Genomic DNA, 14,885 nt, shown 5'->3' on the forward strand with positions numbered 1-14,885 from the left:
TGCTCAAAGGTCGGATTTTCACACGTATTCCTCAAAATATGTGTGAAAACCGCTTGCAAAAAAGCGTCCTATTGATTTTAATGGGAAACCGCCCCATTGTGGAATTGAAAACCACGTTGTAGAAAAAAAATAAGTGACATGTCAATTCTTGACCCAGTTTCCGTGCGTATTCCATTGAAAGGGGCTAATCCGAGTGTGTATCCGCGGCAGATGAAGCTGCAAGTCTGTGGCAGAAATCTGCGGTGCAGCCTTAAATTTCTGCCGCAGATTCTTGGCCAAATCTTAAACTTATAAATCCGTTTTCTGAAGATAGCCTGAAGCTAGCAGTAAGGGTATGTTCACACGGCAACGCCAATTACGTCTGAAATTACGGAGCTGTTTTCAGTCGAAAACAGCTCCTGAATTTCAGACGTTTTGACCAGTGCACGCGTCTTTCACGGAAGTAATTGGAGCTGTTTTTCATTGGAGTCAATGAAAAATGGCTCCAATTACGTCCTAAGAAGTGATATGCACTTCTTTGAGGCGGGCGTCTTTTTACGCGCTGTCTTTTGACAGCGGCGCGTAAAAAAAAAGCCCGTCTGCACAGAACACCGAAAGACCCATTGAATTCAATGGGCGGATGTTTGCAGACGGTTTGGAGCCATTTTTTCGGCCGTAATTCGAGGCGTAAAACGCCTGAATTACGTCCGTAAATAGGGCGTGTGAATATACCCTTAGGTCCTTTTACACGGGCCAATGATGGGGCAAACGAGCGCTCATATAAGCGCTCGTTCCTGATCATTGCCCTGATCAATCCTCACTGATTGGCTGATCATATAGTTTATGCAGCAATAAATATTATCATTGTGGGCAGCGCATCTCTGTGTAAATGGAAATGTATGGGGACGAATGATCGTAGTAAAAATCGCTTATCCCCAGACATAACCAATAATAGATCCTTGTGAAACGAACAAACGAGCGCCAATCAGCGAGCCGCCTCCTTGATTGTCGCTCATTTTTATAGCCCATATCGGGCCGTGTAACAGGACCTTTAGGGTCTAGAGTTTAGAGTTCACACGCAGCGTAAATACTGCAGATTTTCTGCAACGGATTTCATTGCGGAAAATCCGCAGCATAATACAGAAGCAGTAGAGTGGATGAGAATTGAACAAATCTCATTCACACGCTGCGTAAATGCTGAGCGGGAAAAACTATTTATAAAATTACCTGCGCTTCGGTTTTTTAGTCCACATCATGTCAATTGTATTTGCTTAATTGCTGCTTTTGTGTTGCGGAGGACTTAAAACAAATAGCAGATGTTGCATTTTTTTGCGGCGGAAAAGCAGCGATTCTGCTGCAAAAAACACAACTCAGAAAAAATCTTATACTTACCCAAAATTCTGTGATGCTTCATCCAGGCCGGCCTCCTGGGATGATGTTTCATCCCATATGACCACTGCAGCCAATCACAGGCTGCAGCGGTCACATGAGATGAAACGTCATCCCAGGAGGCCGGTCTGCAGGACTAGGCTAGATTCAGACGGGCGTCGCGCATTCAGACGGGCGTTTTTCACGTCCGAGGTGCATCCGTGCTCTGCACGGCGGCACGCGATATCACACATCCCCCATAGACTAGAGTCTATGGAGGGATGCGTGAAGCGTGAAAAAATAGGACATGTCCTATTTTCTCACAGACCCTTCACACAGTTCGTTGAAACAACGGCCGTGTGAACGGCCATATTGAATTATTTAGGTACGTGTGACGGCCGTTGTTTCAACAGCGGTCACACGGACGTTTGACACGTTCGTGTGAATATGGCCTAAGTATGTGGGGTTTTTTATGTGTTTTTTTTTTTAATCGTGCAGTTTTTCACTGGCATTCCCTGCGGCGACCAGGGCGGATACACTGTGTACTTTTACGCAGCATATACGCCCTGTGTGAACATAGCACTAGGATTCCCTCTTATTTATTCTAGTGAGCGGCGTCACTTATAGCTCCCGGGCCCTAATGCAAAAACTGTTACAGAGCCTCGGCCTCCCGCCCTGTGTCATTTATAATACCGGTGTCTTATTATATGACAGAGGTTCCTTTGCGCCCCCTCAGGGCCCAGTTGTGACCGTTACCTCTGCACCCCCTATAACTTTGCCCGTCTCTAGTCTGGACTTTTAGCGTGACAAGTATTATGGTCGTTTTTTTTTAACCTAACTTTTCACAGTATGCCGACCTAACTTTTCACAGTATGCCGGTAGGCTGCAACCTATGTCTCTGTAGCCTTTGTGAGACTACAACTCTTAAGACGTGTCTGTCAGGATATGCTGGGAGTTGTAGTATCTCAGCAGCCATACAGCCCCGCTTTGTGCACTACCACATGAACTACATATGTGTATCCAGTGTATAGTATTTCATGGCTGCTGTGGTTATGGGTTGGTTTTTACGTGGCCCCCGGTATGTTTTTCATTATTACGAGCTATTGTGTCCCATTCACCTAGTCTTTACAAGTTTGTAAAAAGATCCAACAGGAGACTCCAGGACTTCAGACTCAGGTGAGCGGGGCTCCCATTTCTCACATAATAACTCGGTCCTTCCATTATACCACCCCCTCCCTTATTTTTACAACCACAGAACTTACACCCACAACTCCCCCGGAAACCCCACAAGTCAATCTGTAGTGACTCCGAGCTAAATTTAGGAAACAAATGGGAGGTATCCCCCCCCTTCTGTTTTCTCAGTTGGTTTATTCCACAAGAGGCTTGGGAGGCAGTGAGGGTAGAAGGACACAGAATAAAGTGAAGCAGAGAGGGGGAGAGACAGTGGAGCAGAGTAAGAGAAGGCAGTAAATCAGGGAGACAGCACAGAGGGGGCTGAGAGGGCATTGGACTGGGTAAAGAGCAGCAGGCAGTGCCATTCATTGCAGGAGAGGCACAGAGCAAGGTAAAGGGGATCCTGTGACTGGCCTGGGCCAAAGTGGGGGGTCATCCAGGACACCAGCAGGAGAAGCTGCAGGGCACTGAGGACAAGGGAGCAGGCAGGGCTACTACTATACATGTGCCGCCTCACATAGGGCTCAAGCACTGGCAAGATCATGAGGAGCTGCTGACAATGAGAGATCAAGGACGATCACTGATCGGTGGGATCACCTTGTACTGAGCGATCACTTTATTTATCCTTGGATCTGAAAGACTCACCTGCAGCGGGAAGGATCTGGGTCTTCTGAGAGGACAAGTACTGGGGACATTGGGAATGAGGCTGCTGGAGTCTTCTTATTTGGCACTGCTACTTCTATATCTGCCAGGTGAGCACCTTGTTACATTGTTGCTTCTGCCATAACTAGACACATCTGCCCCCCCCTTCTATGTTCTCATTAGTAACGTTGTGTCTTGTTTGTGTATCGTTTACTCTTAATGTAGCGATTTACCGTACGATTCATAAGCCCTTCTTCTAATTCTATTCATTTGCTGGTCGCAGATTTCTATTCGAAAATTAATAGAATCTGAAATTGTTTGCTTTATGATTAAAGGGGATCTTCACTGTACTTCTGGATATAGGGTTAAAATGACCCCCCCCCCCCCCCAGGTTTTCATTGGGGAGGTCCTGGTGTATCTGCATGGCAAATAATGTTGCTTATGCATCACTACGCAGGTACCTGCGTAGGACGTATCCAATGGAGACCTGTTGATTTTGCTTTGGCCACACGTTCTGAAGAGGCAATAATAAGGCTGGGTTCACACTGTGCATTTTTGTTGTGCTTTTAACGTGCATTTTTTTTTGTTGTTTTGGTAGATAAACTGCCATGTCTCTCAATGGGAGTAGTTCATGAACCAAAAACGTATGATAAAAAAAAAACAGTATGACCCCAGCCTCAGCAATTATTTTGTGGTTATATGTTCACCTTTTTTAAAATATGGGGTTGTTTATGATAACTGATGTTCCCCCTATACCCCGCTTCAGTATATGTACTTTTTTTATTACTGGATCCAATACTCCTTTGGGCTCTGCGTTGCCCTCACATTTATAAATCGGTGGGTGTCACGATGTCCCCATCCCTTTATAAATGGGTCTTTATGTATACGACTTGTGACTCAAGTTGTTGTCACACGACTATACCCATTTTGCTTGCTAATCCCCCTCCTCACGCTGTGCCCTGTTTATATGTAGGTATTGTTAGGACGCCGTGCTTACAATATCTGTAGGTTTCTTCAGTGTTGTGACCGTATACTGTTCCCCATGTGCCCTCAGGTTTGCTATTTATCGTTTCTGTACCAGCGTGACGTGATAGATCTTACCCGCCTACGTGCTGCGTATTTGCAGGTCTCATTTCCATACTCTCCAGGGTGGCATACGGTCCTGTACCCCATATATCTGCACATCCGCTCTACGGTTTTGTTTCCGGCATGTCTACATCCCAACCTGACCTGTTGTTATTTGACCACTTAAATTCATTGACATTATTTTCTCTGACTGAAGGAAATCTGTTCGTTGTAATTGTAACGTTTTAGGAAAACGCTCTCTGGTATTTTAACTACAATCAGAATTGTTTTAAAAATCCTTCCGAATGCAGCAAAATACGTTTGCATAAATATTGTAATATAATAGAATTTGTTTGATTGGGGTCATTCAGACGCGGCATATTTCTTGCAGAATTTTCTGCGAGTGTTTCATACATCTGAATGGGGTTTGCAGAAATCTACGCGCATGCTGCAGAAACAACCCCATTCAGTTGTATGAAAGGGATTTTTCTGTCGCAGAAATTTCTGCAACGAATCTACCACGTGTGAATATATAAATTAATCCAAGTTTGAATTCATAATCGCTTGTGTTTTAGAAATTTTTTGTATTAAAGAAAGTGTTTTTTTTTTTTTTTTTTTTTAACCATATCAAATACCGTAAGTAAGGACTGCGCATTTTCATGGATTACTGGTCTAATCGGTCAAAAGTGGCCGTGCCCGTGAACAATTTCTGTTGCCCCCCCCATCCCATTTCCACAGATGTCCTACCAAGGTGTTAACGACGCTTTTCCCCCATAGACCTAATCGAGGCCATTGGTCAACTTCCTATATGCATTTTTTTTTCTTTTGCCTGTTTGTCCATCCTATGTTTTTTATTGGTTGATTCCTGATGGGAAATTAAATTATTGAGGCTACAGCACTACATAATAATTGTGTTGGCGCATCCTGGCCATTTTAGGCTTCGTTCACATCTGCTTCAGGGCTCCATTCCGTCTGAGTTTTCCATCGTAACGGAGCCATGACAGAAACGGAAACCATAAGTCTCCATCACCATTGATTTCAATGGTGACGTATCCGGTGCCAATGGTTTCCATTTGGGCAAGGGTTCCATCGTTTTGACGGAATGACTACCGTAGCCGACTTCTGTCCGTGTCAAGTAGTCCCTTGACATCTACTGCCAGGTAATAGGATGTTTAAACATTGGATTTTAACCTGCCCAACCCTTTGATCCACTGGTAGATCAGCAACACCAAAGGTATCTGGCAGCCACTTATCCCATATCCCCTACTGTGTATGTGTTTTTATTGAGGAGTTGGACAGGTTAGATGTCTGCCCAGCTATGGTCCTCCAGAGTAGGTGTTTAGACCTTACATTGGACATCTGAAACATTGACTATCACGATTTGGATTTGCCAATAATGACAGGCTGCCGTGCCATGATCAGACCTGGAAAAAGCATAAAGCTAATGGTTCTGTAAAATGACCTAGATCCCTCACCTTGATGTGTTTCCTAACGTGATATTGATATCTGTCAGAAGATGGGATGTACAAGCTTGAACACCAACTGGTTCCCTCAGTTATGCAACTTGAAGCTCCAAAAGAAATAATGACAATGTTTCTGAGATTTTATGTGACCTAAGTTTTCGAGCAGCATTCTGTAGCCACTTGATTTTTTTTGGGGGGAAAAGGTGGTGGGTTTAGCTTTAAAACCTAGGAAATGGTGGTGGGTCCAGCTCGAAATCCTGTACCAGAGTTCTGACTTGAAGCTGCATTTTTGGTGGACTTTTATTTGTCCGATCATGCTTCCGATCCCCCCTTTTGTTATATAATGCAATCGATCAAATTTTTGAGAGTTTTTTTTTTTTTTTTTGTGGGAACCGAAAATTCTAGATGGATTTAGAAGGTCCTTCCGGTCTCTCATTTGCTGTAGGGATCTAAATCTGCACAAAGATAAGGAATTTGCCGGTTGGATATAGGCTGTATTTCTGAATTGAATTGCTCTTCAGTTCATAGATTGCCCTTCAGCAACCTTGAAAATTCCCAAGCCTCCGCCCAGTGTTAGCGAGAAACAAAACAAGCTATTGAAAGTCCACGTAACCTTATGAGACCCAACAATTCCCACATCTTTGGACCCATGATGTGATACAATAAAGATGTCAGTATGTTACGTGTAGAGATCATTGACTGTCTAAGGGTATGTTCACACGGAGTGTCTTCAGCCGTTTTTTGGGCCGTAAACGTTATCAAAACGGCTGCATAAAAAAACCAACGAAAAAGAAGTACATGTCACTTCTTGGGACGTTTTTGGAGCTGTTTTTCATAGACTATAGAAAAACTGCTCCAAAAACGCTGCAAAAATCGTGAGTTTGATTAAAAAAAAAGCCTGAAAATCAGGAGCTGTTTCCCCTTGAAAACAGCTCCGTATTTTCAGACGTTTTTTATTTTGTGTGTGCACATACCCTAAAGCTCTTTTTATGATGGGCGTAGATATGTAAGCTTCTTACTGGTTGAATATTTTTTGTATCTTGTCGTTTAGTACAGCAGAAGCTTCTTCTAGGGGATACGGTCAGCTTGAAGTAAACGCTCTTGACTTTTGTCCCAGTTTGGTCTGATGGCCACCTTTTGTCTTCTCAGTCTGTTGGGCCTATGACTTTGAGGTCCTGCACAAGGCCGTATTATGGATCTGTAGTTCACAAATTTCCAATAAGCCCGAAACTTGCTACGTGCCCGTACTGTGCCTCTGATTTTAACTGGATGTCCCATAGTATGACATATTAGGGTATGTTCACACGCAGTGACGAAAAACGTCTGAAAATACGGAGCTGATTTTCAGAAGTTTTTAAGCCAACCGCGATTTTCATGGCGTTTTTTCTGACCGTTTTTGGAGCTGTTTTCAATAGTCCATGAAAAACGGCTCCAAAAACGTCCAAATAAGTGACCTGCACTTCTTTTTCGCGGCCGTTTTTTTACGCGACCGTTTTAAAAAACGGACGAAAATAAGCCGCGTTTTTCGCTCGTGCCCATTGAGTGTTACGGGCAAGAAACTCAGTGAAATACGCTTTCTCTGCCTCCCATTGATGTCAATGGGAGGTCAGAGGCGTAACCGCGCGAAGATAGGGCATGTCCCTTTCTCCCGCGAGGCAGTTTTACTGCTCGCGGGAGAAAACCGCTTCCCATTGAAATCAATGGGAGGCATTTTGGCTGGTTTTTGACGAGTTTTGCGGAGCGGTTTCCACGCCAAAAAACTTGTCAAAATACTCAGTGTGAACAGGGCCTAACAGAGGTATTTATCCCTAGAAACATTGGAGCAAATTAACTTAGACTGACTTTTCACAGGCCAGTCTTAATCCAGACTTCGTTGGAGTAAAATGCGCAAAATTTATTATGAGTCTGACTCCTCTTAAGTTTGGAGCATCTTTGGCTGTCTGTGCATCAGAAACTAAAATCTTTGCCTGCTATGAGCTGGAGTTGATTTGTGATATAATTTATGCCAATTTCTGTTGTAAATTATAGTAAATCTGTTGGACAAACGATGGCCGACCCTCCCACATAACCCAGTGAGAGGAGTAAAAAGTTGCAAGTTTTCATGCATGCCATATTTGCGCTAAAACTTGCATCTACTTTTTTATGCCTGAAAAACCGGCGTTAACTGTTTTAATACATTTTCCCATTTTGTTGTTAACGCGAGCGTATCGGATTCACGCGCGTGAAAAACGTTATGCATCATTATGCTTTGCGGGTGTCATGTTTTTCATGCACTCGCAAAGCACATCATCATTTTATTTTCTCAAATGAATTGATGCGCAAATCACGCACCGCACACGGATGTGCGTTTTTCACGCACCCATTGACTTCAATGGGCGCGTAGGTGCATGAAAACGCACCAATATAGGACATGCAGCGAGTTTCACGCAGCGGACTCTCTCTGCGTGAAAACTCCTGCATGTGTGAACGGCCCCATTGAAATCAATGGGTCCGTGTGCTGCTCGTGATTCACATGCGCAGCACGCAGACGTTATTCACGCTCGTGTGAATGGGGCCTTAGGGAAGCACCATGCGGCGGCAAATAGAATTCTAAGGCCAGGGTCACACACACCGCTTTGAAATTTTGGCTCCGTTATTTTGAGCCAAAGCCAGAAATGGATCCGAAAGGCAAGAAAGGTATAAAGAAAAGACTGATACATCTCCTTTCTTTTGTGTCCGCTTTTGGGGTTGGCTAAAAAACATAACCAAAAACTGCATCAACACTGTGTATGTGATCCTGGTCTTACAGGTTTATAATTTGGACCCATAGGGGTTCTGTGTCCAGCCATAAAATTGGACTTCAGGCTGATACATTTGTTCTCCAAACACATAAGTGGCAACAGAAGTGCCTGGCAGCCGCTTATCTACAACCAGATTAAGCGTTGAGCGGAAATTGTGACGTCCAGTTCTGCAAATAATGACGATCATTGCATCTGAGGAAGCAAGAGGATCAGATAGGATCTTACCAAAACCTTGGAACCATTAGCAAACCTTATCGGGCATGTTCTAAACTTTTGAGGAATGATTGGTTGGAAGTGTGACTTGTATTTGGTTTGGATTTTCCGTGTGAGTAATATAGTGTGTGTCTTTACTTTGTTTGTCCTGCATAGCTGCCACTTTCCAATTAATTCCCCTCTATTCTAAATAGACAGATTACAAGTGTAAAGTGGGATTGTTAATCTGGTGGATGTATAGGTGAGCACATTAAACATCCATGATCCCTGTCAGATGGCTAATTACGCTATTTTATAATTAATGCAAAGACCTGGAAGCCGCTCAGTCTTGATGTGCTGCGAAACCTCTTTAATTGACCAGATTTGGCCGCTAAGTTCAGGAGCTTTCACTCCAATCCCGAGGGAACCTTGGCAAGGCCACGTTATGGGAATACCCCAAACCAATATATTCCATTCAGATGTAAAGCAGACACATTGTCATGTGGGCTAATTGGTTATTCCTCAAATCTGGATGCCCTCAGGGTTGGATGCAGCTCTGTTATTGGAGGGTGGAATCCGTTCTTAATCCATTTAGTGCCTGAGGGGAGATGGTGTCTAAATCGTACTGAAGCACAAAGGGTTAAGGGGCTCTGGTATTTCTCTGAGTGACAAGGGGGACACACTTTCCACCATATCGGACCTTTTAAATATCCCAGAATGGGGGGTTTACTGCTTAAGCTCAGATGGTTTAGTTACTTTGATTGACACCTACTAAAGAATGCTCTAAAAGAGTTAGACTTGTTGCAAAGGACACTGGGTAAAAACATTTTTTATTCTATATAACCTGTTAATTTCCTTAAGATCTTTGTCGCCATTTTATTTTTTCAGGCTGTAGATAATAGGGGAGACCAAAATTTGTTGCGAAGAAAAGGGAAGCCATTGTGTCAAGCCATTCAATCCGATTGAAGCTCCCAATATTCAGAGGTCATTTGGAAAATGAAGAGGGAACCTCAGTTTGTTATGGGAATTGTCTTTGACCGTAATTTTGATAAATCTCTGCCATTAGGTCTGTATAAAAATAAGCAGCATCGGAAATCTAATAGGATATAAGGCAGATATAAGATTGTAGTTGTGTATACAGCTTGCAAATGTGGCATTTGGGGGGCGCCAGGATGAAGTGCAATGTGTCCGCAATCACCATAGGGTGGGCTTACCTAATGTGATCCCTTTTCGCTAAAGCTAATAAAGGATCGCGTGGCGGGACACCCTTAAACTGTTTAGTAGGTGTTATTGCTCCTAATGACGTAAAGGCCGGGTTCAAACCAGGTGTAAATACTGCAGATTTTCCGCAATGGATTGTGGAAAATCAGCAGCATAATACAGTAGCAGCAAAGGGGATGAGGTTTGAACAAATCTCCTCCACACGCTGCGTAAATGATGAGTGGAAAAAAACCGCTCAGAAATAGACATGCGGTGCGTTTTTTTTTTTTGTTTTTGTTTTTTTTTTTAAATCCGCAGCACTTCAATTGTATTTGCGTAACCACTGCTTTTTTTTTTTTGCCGCTTCTCCCTATTAAATTCAATGAGGCGGTAAAATTTGCAACAAGTAGCAGATGTTGCCATTTTTTGCGGTGGAAAAGTTGCGATTCTGCCGCAAAAAACCCAACTCAGAAAAAAAAAATCTTATACTCTCCTAGAATTCTGTGCTTCATCTAGGCCGGCCTCCTGAGATGACATTTCATCCCATCGAACCACTGCAGCCAATCACAGGCTGCAGCGGTCACATGGGATGAATAGTCATCCCAGGAGGCCAGGCTGCAGAACGTCCAAGGGTAAGTATGGGCGCGTTTTTGTTTCTTTTTCTCATGGTTTTCGACAGTGAACACTTCGGATGAAAAACGTCACTGCAATTTGGTGCGTTTTTTTTTTTTTTTTGTCTGGAATTCCGTGCGGCCACCAGGGCACATATGCTGTGTACCTTTTACGCAGCGTATCCACCCTGTGTGAACTTACTTTTAGGGGTTGTTCCATATGGCCTATTAGGGCATATTGACGCTGTTAGGGGTTCTCTCTATTACCCGGAGCTGGGAAGCCACTGCAAAGACTGGACGTAGTGCGAGCATATATTACCTGATCGCCCATTTTATTTAGTCTGTTCCTTATACAGCACCAATATTTTCCACAGCGCTGTACAATCTGAATGCATTTAGAGTGTGGGATGAAACCCATGCAAAAACGGGGAGAACATACAATCTCCGTGCAGATGTTACCGTTATTTAGATTTGAACCCAGGGCTGCAGGGCAATAATGGTAACCACTGAGCCACTGTGCTGCGCCCATTCCTTTGAACGGGCACAATGTAATGCTATAGGGATTCAGTTTTCAGTAGATGTTCCGCTTATTGTTGGGAGAGGGTTACTTTGGGGGATCTGGTTAGAATAACCTGTTTAATCAGTTTTGGGGTACACTAAGGAGGTTTGTTTAAAAAATAAATAAAAAAAAATAGGCCTTTATTCTGCTGATGGAGCTGACATGGTATGGGTGGGACATTTTCATTTATTCTATTTTTGGAAACGCGCTTCCGTCCTGGTAAAAGCAGCAATTTCGATGATAATAACTTTGTCGCAGAAAATTGGTGATAAAAAGAAAAATGAAGCTTCACTTTGAATAAGAAATTCTAATACTAGAAGATACAATCGGAATCAGTAATACAAAAAAACGACAGACTTGTTAGACCAACTACTGCTGTCAGTCTTGAAGACCCTGCGATGGTAATTAATTGTACGGCTTTTTGTTTCTATAGTAATTATGGGGGAATCTTTAGTCCAACAAGAATGTAATTAGCTGAACGCTCCTAACCGGATGGGAGGACATTTTTTTTTCACTAAACGTATATAGGGATCAAGTTATTTTTTTAGTAATTTAGTGCTATTTCCAAGTACTTTATCTTATGAATAACAAAAAATGTCAGTTATATAGTGCCAAGAGTGTGGATAGCAGTCACCCCCCCCCCCCAGACCCTGTTACCTGAGGAGGCCCAAGAGCCCTCTGCCACATATGAAGACACTAGAATTAAAAATGGCACACGGTAGGTGGGGTCCTTTTACAGATTTTGCATTGATTCCCAAGAGCTTCAAGTTACACCCATATTTTGCTCACCTCTCTCTCTTTTCCCATTGGGGCCTTTGACCCTTTTTATACGGGACAATTATCGGGCAAACGAGTGTTCATCAGCTGATCTGCTCCTTTATGTGGCCAATAAAATGGTTTTCAGCACAGGGAGACGTGCTGCAGATGGAAATGTATGGGGAGGAACAATCATAGTGAGGGTATGTTCACGCGGCTTATTTCCGGCCACAGAACGCCTCCAAACATCTGCCCATTAATTTCAATGGAAAAACTGCGTTCTGTTCCGACGGGCCGTTTTTTTTTATGTGGCCGTTTTGAAAAACGGCTGCGTAATCTACACTGGGTACCCAGTGGAAACTCACATGTACATGGAGAGAACATACTGGGGGTGTTTTGAACATTATCATAATCATGATGCCCCATTATAGTCTTATGGGCTTGAAAATTTCCTGGCAATGTATCCATAAGGCCCCAATGACCGGACATTTGACAAAAATAGTGGCATGCGTCGACGTTTTAATTTATTTTTTAACTTTTGAATGGAATAGGGTAGTAGACTATGTAGAGGCATCCAGCAAAAAACAAACGTATACCTCTAATGGAAGGCTCTGATGTGATGTGGACAGAGCCTTAGTCCATGCTGATGTTGGAACACTGTGCTTTGCCTTGCTAGCGTGAGTGGGCGGTGCATGACACGAGAACCAATGGGTCATGCTCCGCCTCCTCAGGCCCTGTGCTAGGCATAACAATGCCGTTTTGCCTGTAGCGTATCTTTTTTAAAGTTGGAAAGTGGTGGAGTACAGGTGAGGATAGCCTGACCGGGTATTGTAGAATTTGTAGTTTCCCATCTGCTGGAAAGAAGCCATTGTGTTATCTGGATATTTGTTGAGATTTCAGAAGTCATGTAAGGACTTCTTTTAATCAATGTAACAAATGTTATAACGTTTTTTTGAAGTGCTCCTTGAAATTCTAATTTAATTAAAGTTGAAGCCTCAGGATATTCTGGTGATATAATTAAAAGCAAGTGCTTGATGGGCGCTCCCTCTGGTTTGAGACTTGTTCTATAGATTGGGAAGGGTTTAGAAGTTTGCAGAGATCAGAACAAGCTGCAGATGTGTAGATACCAGATTATACCTGGGTAATGATCGCGAAGGAGCCGACATTGGTCCACCCCTTCTAAGAACAATGTGTGCTGTCCTGATTTTCACGCACCCATTGACTTCAATGAGTGCGTTATGCGCCAAAATCGCACAAAAATAAGACCTGCAGTGAGCTTCACACGACAGTAACACGCTGCTTAAAAAAAACACCATGTCTGAATGGCCCCATTAAATTGCATAGGTCCGAGTGACGGCCGTTGTTTTAACGGCCGTCACACTGACGTATTCAACATTCGTGTGAATAAGGCCTTAGGCTAGGGCTACATGGCGGCCAGATTATTAAAAAAAAAACGATACCGCAAATCCAACCTGCAGGACTACTTTCGACTGTGGTGTTGCGGGTCACAAAGCGACCACATTCACTTACGTTACTGCGTTGTACGCAGCACGACAAAGCAATCTTTAACCCCCTGGAGACACAGGCATTTTTTGGATTTTCATTTTTCGTTTTTTCCCTTTCCGCCTTCCAAAAGCCATACGTTTTTTATTTTTCTGTTGACATAGCCGTATGAGGGCTAGTTATTTGCGGGACAAGTTGTAGTTTTTCACTGCATTTTTTGAAAGTGCCATATAATGTACTGGAAAACTGAAGAAAAAAATCTTTGTGGGGCGAGCTGTAGTTTTTATTGGTACCTTTTTTGGGGTACATGAGACTTTTTGATCACTTTATTACTTTTTTTTGAGGAGCTAAGGTAACCCAGAAACAGGAATTTGGGTGTTTGTTTGTTTTTTAAATTTAGTTACATTATTTTTTTAGTTTTGTCTTTTAATGGTGTTCACAGAAAACAAAAAGCGTGACGAACAGCCCCCTTATAGCTGCATTAATATAGAGGGTTCTGTATACAAATCCTCTTACCTTGAGTACAGTAACGGACTAGTTCTGCACTTGGCTGCTTTGAACCGATGATGTAATAACCTTTGCACTGGCGCTTTGAAATGTAATTGCATCCGATGACTGAAGCAGAAGAATGACATGCCAGTAGGCGGACGGGCATTATACACCACAGTCACAATCCGGGTTTTCCCTTATGGAGGCCTAAAACATTGAAACGTATTGATATTGGGGGAAAAAATGGAGGAATTGACATTTCTGCACGATCCTGAAATAGCAAACACTCGTGGCATGCTGGGACTCGTAGTCCCACTATAGTTGTAGTGCTGACCCATGTATATAATAATCCTCATTGCTCGCTCTTGTATGCCATTTCAGACAGGGGAGAGACTGACTATATAATTATTTTTTTCTCAATTAACGCTGGCCACAGATGGAAAGATTTTCCGCTAATCTGGTGAGCATCGAAATACTTGTTGGGAAAGGGATATAGAATGCTGTAGGAAATATTGTGCATTCGCGTTGCCCCTCCCCCACGTGTAATTTTTCATACCATAGCAAATTAAATATTGTAATGTTTAACACTAATGGCCGAGAATAATTTTGAAGTATGAAGCGTTTTGACCTATGGGGCAAATTTTTATCAGTTATAAGTAATTATTTCTAGTTCCATAGTACAAATTATTCTAGTTACTGATATTATAACCGTTTGGAAAGTTAAATGGGTTGTTTGCCCCCTATCAGAATTCAACAGGCCCGGCTGCTGCGGGGGAAATATAATATTGCATGGTACTAATTCAAATGAAAGGGTAAGGCCGGGTTCACATCCGTGTTCGGGTTTTGGATTTCCGTCGCTCTGCATGACGGAACCCATTGACTTTGATGGGTTCTTTCGGGTCTCCAACATGGTTTCTGTCCTTTTTCCGGACATAATAGCGCAGCATGCTGCGCTATTGACTGGCCAAGACAAAAGGAGTCTGTGACGGAGCCTCCAGCGCAGTTGTATGTAATGCATGGCTGCATCAAGTCCTCCAATGTTCTCCGCTCTGTCTAATAGAGGGGGGATCCTTAGCGGAGGCTTACACTCCAAAATACACATGCT

The 14,885-nt window shown here is 43.1% G+C and overlaps 1 protein-coding gene across 2 annotated transcripts in view; it reads left to right on the plus strand.

Annotated features, from left to right (window-relative positions):
• The first annotated feature begins 2,754 nt into the window (after window positions 1–2,754).
• LRP4 (LDL receptor related protein 4) overlaps window positions 2,755–14,885 on the plus strand; it is a 64,268-nt gene continuing 52,137 nt past the window's right edge. For both annotated transcript variants that reach the window (XM_075837888.1, XM_075837890.1), the window contains exon 1: window positions 2,755–3,272. In XM_075837888.1, coding sequence (XP_075694003.1) covers window positions 3,221–3,272 — 52 coding nt within the window. In that variant the 5' untranslated portion in view covers window positions 2,755–3,220. The remainder of the gene's footprint in view (window positions 3,273–14,885) is intronic.

The sequence above is a fragment of the Rhinoderma darwinii genome, chromosome 9 (assembly GCF_050947455.1).
Source record: "Rhinoderma darwinii isolate aRhiDar2 chromosome 9, aRhiDar2.hap1, whole genome shotgun sequence".
Classification (NCBI taxonomy): domain Eukaryota; kingdom Metazoa; phylum Chordata; class Amphibia; order Anura; family Rhinodermatidae; genus Rhinoderma; species Rhinoderma darwinii.